The sequence below is a fragment of the Bombus terrestris genome, chromosome 11 (assembly GCF_910591885.1).
Source record: "Bombus terrestris chromosome 11, iyBomTerr1.2, whole genome shotgun sequence".
In the NCBI taxonomy this organism is placed as follows: Eukaryota; Metazoa; Arthropoda; class Insecta; order Hymenoptera; family Apidae; genus Bombus; species Bombus terrestris.
In genome coordinates this window covers 17,432,733-17,449,075 of record NC_063279.1, presented here as the reverse complement: position 1 = coordinate 17,449,075, position 16,343 = coordinate 17,432,733, and the positions used below count along the sequence as shown (strand labels likewise).

General features: G+C 32.0%; 4 protein-coding genes across 9 annotated transcripts; 2 read left to right on the top strand and 2 right to left on the bottom strand.

The window, feature by feature from the left end:
- Positions 1–3,977: 3,977 nt before the first annotated feature.
- On the top strand, positions 3,978–7,522 carry LOC100652203 (estradiol 17-beta-dehydrogenase 11). Its single transcript, XM_003399244.4, has 8 exons — positions 3,978–4,129; positions 5,839–6,083; positions 6,155–6,279; positions 6,355–6,465; positions 6,536–6,697; positions 6,769–6,851; positions 6,923–7,039; positions 7,115–7,522. Exons 2-8 carry the CDS (start codon positions 5,846–5,848, stop codon positions 7,260–7,262), a joined length of 984 nt encoding a protein of 327 aa, XP_003399292.1. The 5' UTR covers positions 3,978–4,129; positions 5,839–5,845; the 3' UTR covers positions 7,263–7,522.
- LOC100652320 (chitinase domain-containing protein 1) lies at positions 7,315–9,341 on the bottom strand. 2 transcript variants are annotated; one of them, XM_048410489.1, is made up of 7 exons: positions 9,054–9,341; positions 8,830–8,976; positions 8,520–8,700; positions 8,326–8,435; positions 8,098–8,252; positions 7,644–7,973; positions 7,315–7,574 (listed from the first exon to the last, which is right to left on the bottom strand). In XM_048410489.1, the coding sequence occupies exons 1-7, from the start codon at positions 9,168–9,170 to the stop codon at positions 7,421–7,423; spliced, it is 1,194 nt and encodes a 397-aa protein (XP_048266446.1). In that variant the 5' UTR covers positions 9,171–9,341; the 3' UTR covers positions 7,315–7,420. The 2 variants fall into 2 exon arrangements, with proteins under 2 accessions (XP_048266446.1, XP_012169613.1); XM_012314223.3 differs by having other exon boundaries at positions 7,315–7,562; positions 9,054–9,338.
- Positions 9,342–11,283: 1,942 nt separating this feature from the next.
- Positions 11,284–16,280, top strand: LOC100651962 (ubiquitin carboxyl-terminal hydrolase calypso). 5 transcript variants are annotated; one of them, XM_012314221.3, is made up of 8 exons: positions 11,284–11,560; positions 11,882–12,096; positions 12,190–12,950; positions 13,052–13,185; positions 14,881–14,985; positions 15,080–15,399; positions 15,486–15,634; positions 15,699–16,280. In XM_012314221.3, the coding sequence occupies exons 1-8, from the start codon at positions 11,503–11,505 to the stop codon at positions 15,775–15,777; spliced, it is 1,821 nt and encodes a 606-aa protein (XP_012169611.1). In that variant the 5' UTR covers positions 11,284–11,502; the 3' UTR covers positions 15,778–16,280. The 5 variants fall into 5 exon arrangements, with proteins under 5 accessions (XP_012169611.1, XP_048266441.1, XP_048266440.1 ...); XM_048410484.1 differs by having other exon boundaries at positions 13,040–13,185; positions 15,083–15,399; XM_048410483.1 differs by having other exon boundaries at positions 13,040–13,185.
- On the bottom strand, positions 12,972–14,934 carry LOC105666291. Its single transcript, XM_012314220.3, has 2 exons — positions 14,466–14,934; positions 12,972–14,384 (listed from the first exon to the last, which is right to left on the bottom strand). Exons 1-2 carry the CDS (start codon positions 14,631–14,633, stop codon positions 13,209–13,211), a joined length of 1,344 nt encoding a protein of 447 aa, XP_012169610.2. The 5' UTR covers positions 14,634–14,934; the 3' UTR covers positions 12,972–13,208.
- Positions 16,281–16,343: the final 63 nt, after the last annotated feature.

The following is a 16,343-nucleotide window of genomic DNA, read 5'->3' as shown; positions in this document are numbered from 1 at the left end:
CAGCTTTCGTTGCCGTTGTACACACGATGGATATTGAGATACCAGTTTATCATGCCAAGGTGATCCAGTTGATATTTAAGAAGTAAAAACAGTGTTCAGGTAACGAATGTTTTATCTGAGAAAGCAGACCAATATTAACAGCGCGAGTAAAAATGATAGGAACTCTAGGCCTAAAAATTATATCTGATTGTTACAATTATAGCTGACTATAATTTGAAACGTTAGAATAGAAATACTATTGCTATGGAAATTAGAATCGAACAATGTTTATTCTGTTCTCCTTGGTATCGATAGCGTGGCTAAATTTGAAACAGAATCTTAATTTATCTGAGTCAAGAGATTTCGTTTCGTACAAACACAAACATTGATAATATTCGTATATGAATGTTTCATTTTAAAAAGAAAAATTACTAATCGTAACGAAAAAGTAAGACTATTTTTAATTTTGCCGTTTTTCTTACGATGAGTCATAAGGATATATATGTTTGAAAATTTATAATAAACTAAAAGGCATAATTTATAAAGTTATAAAGTATAAATAGATGGCTCCCTAATTATTTTGTAAGTTTACGATGAAATGGAAAGTTACATTCCATCGTACAACCATTGAACTTGAAATACAAGAAATCTTTTTCTTGGCGACTTGGCAAAACTACAGGTTGTTTCGCGAAGCTAGTTCGAGAAAAGCAACAGGTGAAAGTGACCGATTTCGAATAATTCGGAAGTTCTTGTCAAGCATTTCGCATTAAATCAATAATTGATTGTTAACGATGTTGATTGCTCGAAAAATTTTTGTGACGTTAAAGAGTGGGGAAGGGAAGAAGTAAAAAGATCGTTAGCGCCGAGTTTTCGAAATGATCTTTCCAAGAAAATCTCCCTCTCTTAACGAACCCCGTGACGTTCAAAATAATTATTATATTACTCATATTTTTATTATCTTATTTTGAGCGCGTTTTAGTAATCTAAAAATAAACCAATTAACTTTTTGGCATTTATCTTCTTAGTTCACGTACATTCCACTTTAACTCTTTGAAATATAATATTGAATGATATGAAGTAATTACAATATCACGGTTCGATTAAAAAAAAATTTTTTTTTTAAACTTTGTAAGTTTCATTTTTCTTTCATTTTTGATACTTGATGAAATCTCATTTTGAGATTTTTTTACGCAATGAAATGATTATTTATAGAAAACAAACATAGTAAAATACTCACCGGTTTTTTTTTTTTTTTTTTTTTTTTTTTTTTTGTAATTTCGAACAAATATACAGCTAAAGTATGCTTTAGGAGTGAGTGAAACCGTTAACATTCGAGATACATATTTGAGTAGAAAGGATCCTGATAATCACTGTCCAAGTGGTCGGTTGCTTCTCTAAATAATTACTAAATAAGTAAATATGAAAACGTACAGATGTTAAGACTTTGGAACCACTTTTGGACTCTGTATATTTCTATATACATTTCATTATATATGCATTCTGTTATATGAATAATTTAAATGATTTATGATCTAAATACACTAATTTTGTAGATTGTGAATTTTCATCTTTAATTTAAAAATTAAAATGAGTGTGCCGTCAATTTTGAAAAATCGATTAAATATTTAGTAGTTTGCATATGTACATACACGTGTAAGTACACATTTTGTACAGAGGGTTATCAAGTCTTTGAGTTTGCGTCGCGTCGGTAGATACATTTGAGATAAAGATACTCGCCCATAGATGGCGTTTCTGTATCGGAAACTTGGTAGGTTAATTTGTAATGAAGTTTAATTTCGTAAAACAATTATAAATTACCAAATACTTTTCGAAAAGAAAACAATAAAAAAAATAAAAAGATATTATCTTCTTTTTTAGAATAAATAGGTATTATAGGCTACATTTCGTATTACGAAGCATGCTTTGTAGGATTACTTTTATGAGGCTTACATTCGTGTTTTCATCGCACGTGCGCCAATCCTTGAGCGCCATAAGCGATGAAAGAAAATTTAGTATGTCCTGTCTGCTTGAAAGGACACGATAAAAGTGTACAATAGCTCGTAGTATTGTTTACCTTTCATTTATTCATTAATTCATGTACGACTCATTACGAGGATCAACAGATTGCATAGGTAATGAAATGGCCGCGCTGATCTGGCATTGTTCCACACTTGTTTCTCTGCAACATGTGATTCATCCCTTGCTATGATCGAAACTGACAAAGGTTTTTTGACGAAAGTATTTTTTCAAAGAACAAAATTTTAACAATCAAGCGATATGATAATAGGAGATACGCGATTTGCATCGAAAATGATAGTTTTAGAGTATCTCGTATCCTAAAACAGTGAGAGTCAAAAATGTAAAAAATGTAAATTGTGGAATTTTTTCTCCTTCATATTCTATGAGCACGGGTCGTTAATAACGTTTCCATTTCTCTACTTTTTTCGTCTTTTGTAGAAAGAAGTACTACTGACCTAGATCTGGAATGACGTCCTTTCACCCGGTATTCAATAAGTTTTGCCATCTTCCTACGCTTATGCTACGAAACTCATTCGTGTGAACTGGATTCTCTCTGTAATTCGAATTACAATCACGCGTGTAAGTACATGTACGCGAATTATCTTCGAGTACAGACGAACGTACATTTTCCAGTGTACGTACATACGTGTATGGTCGAAAAACGAAATAAATCGTTTCGATTGTGTAAGCTGGAGTATTATAATACTCCATCTACATTGCATGCACGTAATTCGAAGATTCACTCGAATCTCGTAACTTTCTACTCGAAGAAGAATAACACAGTCTGATGGATTGCAAATCAATGATCTTCAGTAATTTCCCGTAACACATGTATTACCTACTTTGATGGCAGCAAAGGAGGGAAAAATCCGGAATACTGAAATTAAAAATATAGCAAATAACTGTTTCTATAGAGACAGGTGGGACAACAGAGCCTTCCTTAATTAAAATGTGTTATCTGGTATTTTTTCAGATTTCAAAATATGTACATTGAAATATTTCAAGTTCCACGTGTATTTTATTTTTTTAAGTAAAATTATATATTACACAGGCTGTCATAAAATAGTAATTAAATATTTTAAATTAAATGAAGAAAAATCAAAAGATGTTGCAAAGAAAATGATAAAATTTAAATTTCCTTTAGGAGTGGTAAATAGGACACTTCAACTAAAGATGGCAAGATATCAACGAAGATCATTGCAAAATAAACGATAATAATATCTATGTCAAGAAATATAGAAAAAGATATTAATTAGGATAACTACTTTCTTTAGCTATTCTCGTTGAATCTAAATATTTTTTCAATGAATTAAAAATTTATATTAAGGAATTAAGCATTACAATTGAATTATCCCTTGGTTCGTCACTTTCCTAAATGGAGATCACAATTTCTTCAATTTTCTTCCTATACCCTTCATGCTCTATATATGTATACACACATATAGCCAATTCAGTCAACCGCGTGCTAACGCTGTATAAAATGATAGGATAGATAAAAAGACAGGAAGAGAGAGGAACTTTCACCATAAAACCCAGTACAGGCTTTTTCTACGGTATTAGGGATCTATAGCATATTCATCTTGTGAGATACTATACTATAGTAAATCCAGTAGTGTATAGGAAGTGGGTTCTTTTGGCGCTACTTCAGCATCAACCTCGTCATTTCCTTCGTTATTATCTGATTCTTCACTGTGAATTTATCTTTTGCACCACATATTTTCACAACAAATCCTATGTATTTATATTTAATAAAGTCCACGTGTATTGGTATGTAATATGAAGAAACGCATCAACAGAGGAATGTATAAAATATTTCTTTACAAAATTGTGAATCAGTAGTCAAATCAGTGATTTAAATGCAATGGTACGATACGAGGACAGAGACCGTGTAGGTGGGGAATAAAGAAACACTCTTACAATACCTTCCAAGAGGGTTTCTGACTACGTGACTGAGCACAGTTTAAAGTCACGCAAAGCATCGCGGGTCTTGCAATTTAGTCAGTGAACACCAGTCGATCAATTGACACAGAGGTGGATAGATAAAGTAAAATACAATTTTTCGAACCCACGTATCTTCGCACTGTTTCTCGCATCTAAGAAAGACAACAATCTCAGAAAGTGTGTTCAAAAGGTAAAGAGGTAGTAACCGTTTCAAAAGTCCGTTTCGCGCGTTACTTTAAATTAAACGATTCGTCCGTAACATAGTGGTAAAGTGGACAGTCATTTTTTATTGAAGATAAAATGGAAACTTTTGTACTAAAACAGATAAAGAGGATAATTGCTTCCGTGATAAAATGGCAATCAAAAGTGTTGGGAAAGAAGAGCGTGAAATGAAACTTTAACGTAACAGTTATTAAAAAACAACGTACTTACGTTATAGTAATTTATAATCTATAAGTGATTTGTTCATTTTATCATATAAAATTAAATTAACTGATTCTCTTAAAGTTTGAATCCTAAAGTCCTAAAACCCCAAAGTTGCGTGTTTCTTTTCTCAATGTTTCCTAATACGTATTTCTTACACTCGACTTTCCATATTCGTCAAAGTTAGCTTTTTCCCAGTTAGTCAACCGTAGATTTAATCAAATAGTAACGGTTTCAACGCCGTCATACGAAATAAACCGTTTATTAAATTAATCATAACAGAGAATCGAAGCTTTGCTACCTTTCATTCGTACAAAATCATCCAAACATGCGAACAAAATTTGTCAATTGCAACATAACATCAATTTTATATATTAAAATTGATATAAAAGAAAGAAGAGAAAAAGAACCGGAAATGCAGGAAGCCGATCGTTTGATGCACTTTTTACATTCACGACTCAGGCAAAATGATTCTTCTCTGCGAATAATCAATCCGATAAATATTCAGTCAGAAGTGTCCGACGATCATAGAATAAATTGTATAAATGATACATCCTTGCATGGTCCCCGTTAAGGAAGCGTTTGCACGCGCGGTTGGTGCATTGACCGGAGTTAACAACACCAGTAACCGCAAATCGGCTTGCTTCCACTACTCGCGTAGGAATACCGTAATGCGCATTTTTATCCATTATTGACTCTTATTAAACCACCAATTTCTACTTCTCATAGAAGCGGAGAATAAGCAAAAGAATCGGTCCTTTATTGAGCGTACAACGGTGGTTAAAAAGCGAACACGCAATACTTTGGAAAAAGGTGAATTATGGATGCAATAAGACTTGAATACGTAGCGTGAACTGCAATTAATGTTGAAAGAGCTATTTAGATCCGGGGAATGAAGAAATATTGCATACTTTATGTCGTAATTTTTTGGTGAATGTCCAGTTTGGCTAATGTAATTACTTTCGAAAGCATTCCGATTTATATGTATGGAAGAACAGATACTTTAATAATTTTGATTTGTTTCTTGTAATGGATTTAGTTCCGCTTTGTTTTTTTTTTTTTTTTTTTTTTTTAGACAATTTCAATCCAATCGTATCTTTTTTTTTTTTGTATCGTTAACAGGTGAAAAATTTGCAATAATAAGGAAGCGGCCGTGATATTCAATATTATTCATTGGAAGCGAAAGAAAGATCGTAAATTTCATATTCAAAAATGCAAAAGTTTGTTACTACGAATATTAATTGACTATCAATTTATAGCACGTTTAAAAAATAACTCGATTCTGACTGATTTTGAGTTGGCTTTTATTGGTTCGATCAAATTATCGAAAAATGCAGCTACCTGCTTATTGCCACAGCCCCTTCGAATTTTTCGTTTCAATCTTTCTTTTAAAACATTGAACATCTTTTTAGTATTAAAAAGTATTAAAATTTGAAGACTAAAGGATTAAATTAGCAATATCTCTTGTGGTTCAAGAATATAAATGCAGCTACCGGAATGGGCCATCGTAATATACGATCTTCTACTTTTCACGGGAATGGCGATTATCTACATAAGCGAAGCTATTATTTTGACGTTTATCCCACGACGTTATCGCGTAAAGTCTGTGAAAGGTGAGATCGCCCTAATAACGGGAGGTGCGGGAGGAATTGGACGATTGATTGCAATTAAACTGGCAAATCTTGGAGCACACGTTGTTATCTGGGATATTAATAAAACTGGTAAGTCGTAATATTCTTTAATACTAAAAAAGAGAAAAATATTAATTGTTTATGTCTTCATGAACGTTCAGGGCTTAAGGATACAGTCCAAGAGATTAGACGCAGTGGAGGAAAATGTTGGGGTTACTATTGCGATATCACCAGTAGGGAAGAAGTTTACAGAATGGCAAAGATTGTGCAGATCGAAGTTGGCTCAGTAAGTAAAATTGCTAAATAAACAATAAATAATAAATAATAAATTATAATTTATCTATCATGATTTGATATTTAGGTAACATTATTGATAAATAATGCAGGTTACGTATATGGAAAAACGCTTTGGGAATTACCAGATGATGAGATTATACGTACTTACAAAGTGAACATTCTATCCCACTATTGGGTAAGTTAAAATGAACAATGCTAAATTAAAAATGAATAAAGCCAATTCAAACAATATTTACATTCAACAGATTACCAAAGCATTCATGAAGGATATGATGAAAAACAATCACGGTCATATTGTAACTGTAGCAAGCGTGGCAGGACTTTTAGGGACCTATAATTGTACTGATTATTCGGCGACTAAATTTGCGGCTATCGGTTACCACGAGAGTCTCTTCACTGAACTTAAAGTAAGAAGACTTATCTTATAGTAATCCTTTGTTATTCTCTTTTATACATAAGTATTTTGCAATGTTCTTAGACTCACGAGTACGACGGAATTCACACCACTTTAGTTTGCCCCTATTTTATAAATACGGGTATGTTTCACGGGGTAAAGCCAAGGTATGCAATAGGCTCTATAAAACCGTAACTTTTATGATTTAATAAATCTATAATAAATTTATAATTTATAGACTGATGCCAATGTTAGAACCTGAGTATGTTGCGCAAGAAGTTGTATCTGGAATATTATTAAATCAAGTAATCGTTGTATTACCTGGATCAGTTAGATACCTCCTGCCATTGAAATGGTAAATTGTTCGAATTTTCTCTATATCTAACTAAACTTGTATAAAGAATTGATTATAATATTATTTTTTTAAAAGCTTATTGCCAGCAAAATTATGCTGGGCATTAATGTATCATATCATACAAGGACCACAGTCTATGATGATGTTCCAAGGAAGGGGGGAAATACAAGCATTGAAGAATAACAATAACGTTGCAATAATGCCCGAAGAAACTGTACATTAATATATAGAAATTCGGCCAAATTTGTATTAAGTAGAGATTAGCATGACATGAATTTCATTCATTAATACCAAGTCTGATTATTTATTTGTAAATTATTTTCGGTGACTTTCTTTAGTTTTTAAATATCACGTACATTTATAATATAATGTAAAACAAGTTCACAATAAATCGTAAAAATAATGTAACCCCTGACCAAGTTCCCATATAGATATACCTGTACCCAACTCTGCTGCAAGATCCAGTCGATGTAAAATAGAATATAATGTGGGATAAAAGATAATTCCACTGCCCCCTGGTGACCTGAAATACATCCTTAAATTTTATCCTATACTGAATCAGTTTCACCTAAACTATGAATTTTCTTATGATCCTATATCTTACTTTGATTCGAAAAAGTGTTCTTTGCTTTTATCGTCCCACTGAATTTTTCCCTTAAAGGACTCGAGAATTTTCAGGTAATCTAAACCCAGGATGGCTCCCCCACCTTCAGGTGTGTAATTGTATCCATATAGATTAAGACCTAACAATATTTGAGCCCTTTTAGGGCCCTTTTCGGGTACTAATAATTCTACGCATTCTCTCGCCCAATTAAGTGGGCTATTAGGACCAGGTCGTTGAATACTTGAATAGTCATAAGTCATTAAAGAGAATGCTTTTATATATGGCGACAACTGATCAAATTGATCTTTGTTAAATAATTGAACATTTGGGCTGAAAAGTTGAACAATAAATAACATATACAGTGCCGTGATATTCTTTTTTATAAGGTCTTGTGGCTTTTCAACTTAAATATTCTATAATCTGCTTATAATAAGCATAATATAACAGGAGTTACCCTCTTGAAGGTGGCACTGCTAAAATTGTATCCAAATTATTGTTCTTCAATTGATGAGCAATAAACTGGATCAATGCTACAACAATCTGTGTATCTACACCTGTTAATACAAACTGGTTCCATATCTCCAATACATACCCATCAAAGTGGAAATTCTGAGACATTGTACCATAACTGTTACACATTATCGATAACATTTAATGTAACATATTATATTTTTATGGGTACCTTTGCTGTATCCACAAGTGCTGAAAGTAGTGTAGTTTGTTTATATGTATCGCTGTATAATCCAACAATATCATTGACTGACCAATGTTCAAACAATACTCTTGGTAAAACTATAAAAAATAATTATGAATTTACATATGTATGTTTATTTAAAAGAAATGTGGATTATATATTATATTGGAAAGTTGACATACTTTTTACATGATGATTTTCATTATTTGTTGCTTTCATTTCCTTCAGCCATTTCTTCTGAACATCATGGGTTAATAATTTATACGTCGATGTGTTGCCTTTTGGAAATGCCAACCATACTGGCGATACCATTGTAAATTTTCCATGAAATATTTTGGAAACTTCAATTCCATTATTATTCCACTAAGGAAAACACATATATGTATAAGTATATTTTCATCAATAGACTTATTTTATGTATTGTCAAAATTTATTATTAAAATTTATATATAAAATATATCATACCTGTACCACAAAAATTAACAAACTTACCGGTGTAATATATCCTAAAACTTCTCCTGTAAATCGTCTACGAGTTGTATTAGAAAAATAAAATCCTGATTCTCGAATAATATCATGTGTCTTAGGGTTTTTTACTACTAAGATTCGGCTAAATACATCTTGTCCCACGGGACCTTTCTGTACAATGCCAATATGTATAAAATTAGACCACAAATACACAGTTCGTAAAATTTTTATAATATTTTTATCTCTACCTTAATTTCAATTTTTCCTTTACTTTTCTTGCTATTTCTATTTTTGGGTGGTGACAACGTACAGTTTGATAATTCAATAAATAACAATACGCTAATTATTAATGTAAAAATATTCATAATGATTATATTTTAGCATAAACTTATTGAGAATATAAATTAATTCTACTTAGAATACGTGAATGATACGTAGAGTATCATTTAAATTATTTTGCTCATACTGACATCCGTAAAGAAACGAGAGTGCTCACGCGTACTATTCTGGTTGTTCTACAATACATGTGCTGCACCAAGCAGTCAAGTGTTGAAGTTCTATGCTAGCATCAGAGAGCATTGTTTTAATGTAAGCATGTAAACAAAAGGCAATCGCTGGATACTTTGCAAGTACAGATGTAGCTCGTAAACAATCTATTTTAAGCATTTCTGTATTAAGTTACCAATCTTAATATATATAATCCTTTTAATTTTAATTTACATTAAGATTAGAAGAATTAATAAGTTTTACTCAGTAAAAAAAGTAAGATGTATCAAAGTCGTGGATCGTAAATTAGCTAGGATGTCAAACCTTGTCTGTAATTAATTTACTTTTTTATTTTTGTTGTTTTTGTAAACAAACACACGTGCAAAGCGGATACACCATGCCATATATTATTCGCAGCCTACCAACTGCTGAAATTATTATTAAAATGAAATTTAGGTTTCATTATAATAAAAACATTATTGCGAGGAAAGTAAATTTAATGTTAAACCTAAAAAGTTATCGTGTATAGCCTTTTGACTACTATTGGCGTCTAAAGGCGCTTAAAAATATTGCTCTTATGGTACTGTAAGCAGCTACAGGTGTTTAACCAAGTTCGGTCTACTGACACGAAAGGCGCCTACAGTAAATGCTAATTCAGCAATTACATATTCCGTTAGTAATATATTAACAGTGTATAATACATTTATTTTATATAACTATGTAATTGTAAGAAAAATATATTTTAGTAAATTTCATTTATATTTAATAAAACAAGTTTTACAAAAATACAACTCAGGTAGAACATATGAATGTACATTAGAAAGTAGAAGTACTGATAGTCAGCCTTTCGTTTGACATAAAGGCATTTTTCGTTTCCATACGTAAAAAATGCAGTAATTCGGAAAAACACAAGGCGCAAATGTGTAGTATGTAGAAAACATAATAGAAGAAATGCGACACATTACAAATGCATGAAATATAATATATTTATCCATGTTACAAATCGTATCACCTTACTAGATCATTATTGTTATACAACTATTATTGTTATACAGTTATTGTTATACAACATATTGTTAAAAAAGCTTAATGTTAATGTTAAATTTGTAGTATATACACTAACAATTGAATGCAGAATACAAAGAAACAAATAACGTTATTTTAATGTAGTAGAATTCTGTGTTTTGATTATATGAACATACTTTCTCAGAAATGTACGCCTAACGAAAAGTTTTACCGTTCTCGGAGTCCGTCGTGACTGATTTCCTACCCTATGGTACGGCTAGTGCGTCTCAAAGTCTGCCGCAGTCAAAGGGACAGAGAATATATCAAAATTACTGCGTCATTCCAGTGATTCATTATTGTGTGAAAGATTTTATTCTTTTCTCGAAAAAAATATGATAAAGAATTCCTCTTTTTGAGACAACCAAGTTCAATTATCGCTGTTACCTATCTCGGATAGAAAAGTATGAACTTTTTCATAGAATGTAATTCCTTACAATGAAATAGTCTTGTGTAGCGTGGAACTACAGGGAATATACTTTATTTGTGGTGAAACTAAATAGGTTCTTGTATATGCTAAGGTGGAACACCTTCAGCGTTTGGTCGCTGAGGGCAGCACTAATCTGGTAACAATCGGAATCATAAGCGTGAGCACTCTCATTTCCTTTCTGCCGATATTGTTAATAGAATGATAGAATGATAGAATGCGCTACTGTGAATCTGCATGCACATAATCATGTGTATACATATGTACATATATGATACCTTGAACAGGTTTGAATAAAATGATATTTTTGTTACTAGATTAATGCATAAAGATAAATACATGTAATACAAAATTAATCAGTAGATACAGAATTATGTATTGATATAAAATTTGCATTAATCGGATTAAATCTTGTTTTTAATTGGATTAATTCATTTTATATAGACTTTAATATATAGTTATTATTCTCGTTAGTTATTACAGCTATTTTTTTCATTAAATAGGAATAGGTTTTAATCGGATGGTTATCCAATGTACAATAAATAAACAAATATAGATGATTGGAAATTGCTGCTTTGATACATTTTTAAGCCTTTTTTTTACCACGTGACCACATGATATGTATTTTGATGTAATATGGCGCCTTTAATTGTCACAGCGTAATAAAATTTCTAAAAGGATGTAAAATTCTTTTAAATGTTAAACTTGAAACTTAACACAGAATGCCAGTTGATATAAATCGATTAACGGAAGGTTGGCTAGAATTGGAAAGTGACCCAGGTATAAAATAATAGCCTCAAGAGTATGTTATTTTAATAACTATTATCATTAAATTATCTGTATGCATTATTAAAATATAGTTTGTTTTGACATAATGTACTATATATCTTATAATATGAATATAAAAATGTATGTACATTACATAACAATATGTTAGTTGAAACAATTTGGTTTCATTTTAATACATTTATATGCCGTCACTGTATCTATATTGTATTTTAGCTTTATTGTAGTCAATGGAAAAGCATTTCTGTTCTTATATGACATTTAAGTTATAGTATATTTAAAAGATTTATATTGATATGTATTTTATATTATTAGGTTTATTTACATTGCTATTGGAGGATTTTGGAGTAAAAGGTGTACAAGTAGAAGAAATATATGATCTACAAAAATCGTTGGAAGGTCCAGTGTATGGTTTCATATTCCTATTTCGTTGGATAGAAGAAAGGAGGTCCAGACGTAAAGTTGTAGAACAAGATGAAAGTTTTGTAAAAGATGAAGAAATTGTTAACAATATATTTTTTGCACAACAGGTACTATAATCTTTATACAAATATTTTATATGTAATACTACATATAGTATTTACATGCCAGAATCTGTTTTTGAGTAACCTATCGTTTTATAGGTTGTGCCCAACAGTTGTGCAACACATGCACTACTCTCTGTATTACTTAATTGTCCAAATATTCATTTGGGTACAACTTTATCCAGGTTGAAAATGCATACATCTGGTATGTGTCCAGAAAATAAAGGATGGGCAATTGGTAATACACCTGAATTGGCTTGCGCTCATAATTCTCATGCAATGCCACAAGCCAAAAGGCGTCAAGATAAAAATACTGGAGTCTCAACTGGTAGGTTTACTGGAGAAGCTTTTCATTTTGTTAGTTACGTACCAATTAATGGTAGATTATTTGAATTGGATGGTTTAAAACCATACCCTATGGATCACGGTCCATGGAAAGAACACGAAGAGTGGACTGAACAATTTAGAAGAGTAATTACCGATCGTTTGGGAATGGCAACAGGGGAACAATTGCAAGATATAAGATTTAATTTAATGGCTGTTGTTCCTGATAGGAGACTTGCTATTTCACATAAATTAACTATGTTGAAAACTAATAGACAGATAGTACTAGAGGCATTGCAACAACTTGTTAAACTAAGTCATCAAGATGGGACAGAGAAAAATTCGAATGATACCGAGAAATCGGATAAGTCATACGAGAAAAAGAACAAACCTGAAGAGGAAAATGGCTTGTCTAATAAATCAGAGATTGATGAAACTTCATCAGCACCAGCTATTACAGTTGAAAGAAGCAGTGATTCTACTATAGACACCGAAGAACCAGCTTCAAGCATAACCTCTGGAAAGACTGAATCAAAGTAGGCAAAAACTAAACTAAATAACGTTCATATTTACGAAGTACTTTATTTTTCAAGCAAAGTTATAGTATAATATAAACTAATTATAGTAAACGTTTCAGTGGTATGGAAAAAGTAGTAATGTGTGCTCTGGATTATGCTACACCTCTCAGAATCCAAACTTCACCGGCACACAGCTCGTCCAGTACTGATACATCTTCCGAGATTGGATCCGCATTTAATTCTCCAACGCAAGGTAAGTAAAAAGATATTCCTATTTTATGTTGTCTTACAGAGACTTCTTATCGTACAAACTTTCTTAGTTTGACAAAATATTAAGTCATTTGGACATGTCATTCTTATAGATTTGATTTGTGAATTATCTGAAGCAGAATAACAAATATAATAACGCGATTCAGACGTGATATCTTTTGTTTTTCCGTGTTCAGTACATATATTTTTATTTGGTACATTTATTTTAATTATATCATCTGTACTTCCAGTTGAATTTGCACTTCCCTTATTTTTATTTTCTATACATTTATTATAACTCTCTGTGTCACATGTTCTTGCATATGTATTAAATGCCGTGAACAAAGGACATGAATATTCTATTACAGAAGCCATTTCAGGTTCACATACATAATATTTGGCGCAGTTAGTAATATTTGGCATCCGAATATTTTTTATACACGGAATAAACTGAACATATTGTTGATCCAATTCATAAGCCAATGATTTATATCTTTCAACAGTCAAATATTGCTTGTTACCTAAATTATCGGTAATTAGGATTATAGTGTTTTCATTCTTCACGTTATCAAATACCGACGAATCTTTCGCATTTAATACTGTATCATCAACATTATTTTTTAAAGTTGTACTACTTTCAGTTGCGTTATGCAATTTTATACCAGTTATAATAGTATTTTGTAAATTATTGTTTTGTTGAATATAGTTTTGTACAAGATAATTGTTTAATGGTAGGTTTGTAACAAGTTTAGAAGGCGTAGACGATGATGATATAGATGATGTTAAAAGTTCCAGGGGAATAGTAATTTTTTTGTAAAGTAACAGATGACGTATTAATTGATTCAACATTGAATAGTATTTCTTATCATCTTGTGTTTGTAAATGACCATTCTTCTCTTTATCATTAATTTCGGAAGCATCGTTTGATTCGTGTTCCATTATTTCTGCAAATTCAATCAAAGGATATGGAGTCACCGTTTCTTGATCAGAATAATCAGGGATGCTATCAGTAGTATATGACGAATCAATAAGTTCAGAAAGATTCCATGGATCTTCTGTTAATCCAACATAACTTGTTTCGTTTGGATTGATCAATTCAGGAATATCGTATCTGTTTGTTATAACAGACGATTCTGTCGATAATGTGTCGCATTCCCAAGAATCGCCAGGAAGAACACATATTCTTAAGTACGGCTGAAATATCTAACGATAAAAAAATGTTACAAATTTCTGAAAATCGTAGGCACGTTCCTGTTAACTATATTGACGCAATGATGATCTTACCAAGCCCTCGGTACATTTACTGGGCACCCAAACGTAACCGCCACTAGGTAAATTTACGCAATTGTAAAACACGGTGCAACTAGTGGAATGTGGTTTCTTCGATTCTGGACACTTCGATGACTCGATCACGATTAGAATAGAATAGAAAATAAAAGCTACCAGTTTCATTTCGTTGTGCTGTCGCGCGTGCTGTTGTATAGCAGACTAAAATTCTTTTTGTTCGGTAGGTGGTATTATTTGACTTTCGCACATTCCCCCGTATTTCATCTCCTTTGACACCTTTCAAGTACCGTTATTCGACCTATCCTTCCTGAACGTTTTTGTACCGTTTATCGCTATACGATCGCAATTAACAGCTACTTCTTTCTGGTAAATAAATTAGTTTATTTATTATATATAAAGCTTTGATTTATAGCATGGGGATGGAATTCTGGTCAGAGCAGTCCAACATCAACGAAAGATTTCAAGAAGTTTGTTGTAATTAGAGTATCTGGGGATGAAAAGAATGAGGCAGGTTTAAGTACGTATATAGAGCCTACTGTTTCATTATGTTTTGTTAGTGTGGTGTCTTGTTATACTTTATGGTAACAATACATGAAATCTATATCCATAAGTAGGTCGTTCTCTTGGGAACATTAATATAAATGGAAAAAGATTAGTTTCCGACAGCGGCCACTTACATAAGAAGGTCTGCTTGTCGGGAGAAGTTAGAATACCTCATGCCAGAGTAAAGACTAGTAACGGAGACACCGTCACCGAAGAAAAGAAGGTTGAAAAAATCGATCCGAAATTATGTACGAAATATCCGGAGTTGTTCGAACCGCATACGTTCGCACCCAAAGACCTTCTAGCATTATTGAAGAATTTAGAACACGAAATTAGTATTTGTGAGACTAGCTTGAAAGACGAAAATGATAAGAGGAACAAGTACAAGGTAAATACGCTTTAAAACGTCTATCTATGTTTTCCTTAAAATTTAAAACATGAGATAATATAAGAGTACTTTGTTCTTTGTTTTAGATTGACGATTGTCGTAGAACACATAACTATGACGAATTTATCTGTACCTTTCTTTCGATGCTTGCTCAACAAGGCAAATTAGCGGAATTGGTCCAACAACACTTAACTTTAAAGAAACACACTTCCGTATCAGTGAATAGGGTTCATAGGTAAGGAATTTTATTACGATTTCGATTAACGCGACAGATCGTTTAATACAGGGATTATTTATAGATCCTCGAAGAAGACCGATACTCGTCCAAACTCATCACGTAGACGTCGAGGTAGAACTAAGTGTAAAAAACGAAAATAATCTTGCTAATTGAATCGAAATGGTAATGATGGAGCTGTTATCCCACCTATCGAATCGTCAATAAATCGTTGCGAGGACACAATTTCAAAACGACAACAAGCATGTAAAAAGATTATACTATTGTTGAAGAAAAATAGAGATTGTGTTTCACTCTTCGTAATACTTACGCAGCATCAAAAGCGCCGAATTATCAGTACTTCTTTTACTTTCTTATGCAGATATTCTTTAGACAATGATAGATCGACAGCAGTGTTAATTATAATTCTACTTTTTCCATCTGAACTTCAATCTTTGTCACGATTGACAGTTATACTTTAGAACTGTACAAATTAACTTTATGATATATTTTTTATATTTTTTTCATATTAATGCATGGTTTCTACTGTCACACTATGTTTACAGATACTGTGAACCTATTTCGTACTCTTTGCAGCGTGCATTAGTAACTTTTATCTCTGCATCTATTATGTTTCATAAGAAATATATGGTTTCTTAGATACGAACACTGTTCTTTATTTTGTGTCATGTATTATGTTTCTTTTAGATCGGTATTTTAATAAGAAGAT

Bases quoted from the DNA above. Each gene is read 5' to 3' on its own strand.
- LOC105666291 (XM_012314220.3), bottom strand. From the start codon at position 14,633: ATGAAACTGGTAGCTTTTATTTTCTATTCTATTCTAATCGTGATCGAG. The intron at 14,385-14,465 runs GTAAGATCATCA...TTTTATCGTTAG, and splicing joins GTAAATGTACCGAGGGCTTG to ATATTTCAGCCGTACTTAAG.
- LOC100652203 (XM_003399244.4), top strand. From the start codon at position 5,846: ATGCAGCTACCGGAATGGGCCATCGTAATATACGATCTTCTACTTTTC. The intron at 6,852-6,922 runs GTATGCAATAGG...TATAATTTATAG, and splicing joins TTTCACGGGGTAAAGCCAAG to ACTGATGCCAATGTTAGAAC. The intron at 7,040-7,114 runs GTAAATTGTTCG...TTTTTTTAAAAG, and splicing joins TACCTCCTGCCATTGAAATG to CTTATTGCCAGCAAAATTAT.
- LOC100652320 (XM_048410489.1), bottom strand. From the start codon at position 9,170: ATGAATATTTTTACATTAATAATTAGCGTATTGTTATTTATTGAATTA. The intron at 8,977-9,053 runs GTAGAGATAAAA...GGCATTGTACAG, and splicing joins AAGGAAAAATTGAAATTAAG to AAAGGTCCCGTGGGACAAGA. The intron at 7,974-8,097 runs GTAACTCCTGTT...TCAACTTTTCAG, and splicing joins GCAGTGCCACCTTCAAGAGG to CCCAAATGTTCAATTATTTA.
- LOC100651962 (XM_048410483.1), top strand. From the start codon at position 11,503: ATGCCAGTTGATATAAATCGATTAACGGAAGGTTGGCTAGAATTGGAA. The intron at 12,951-13,039 runs GTAGGCAAAAAC...AACTAATTATAG, and splicing joins TCTGGAAAGACTGAATCAAA to TAAACGTTTCAGTGGTATGG. The intron at 14,986-15,079 runs GTACGTATATAG...TATATCCATAAG, and splicing joins AAAGAATGAGGCAGGTTTAA to TAGGTCGTTCTCTTGGGAAC.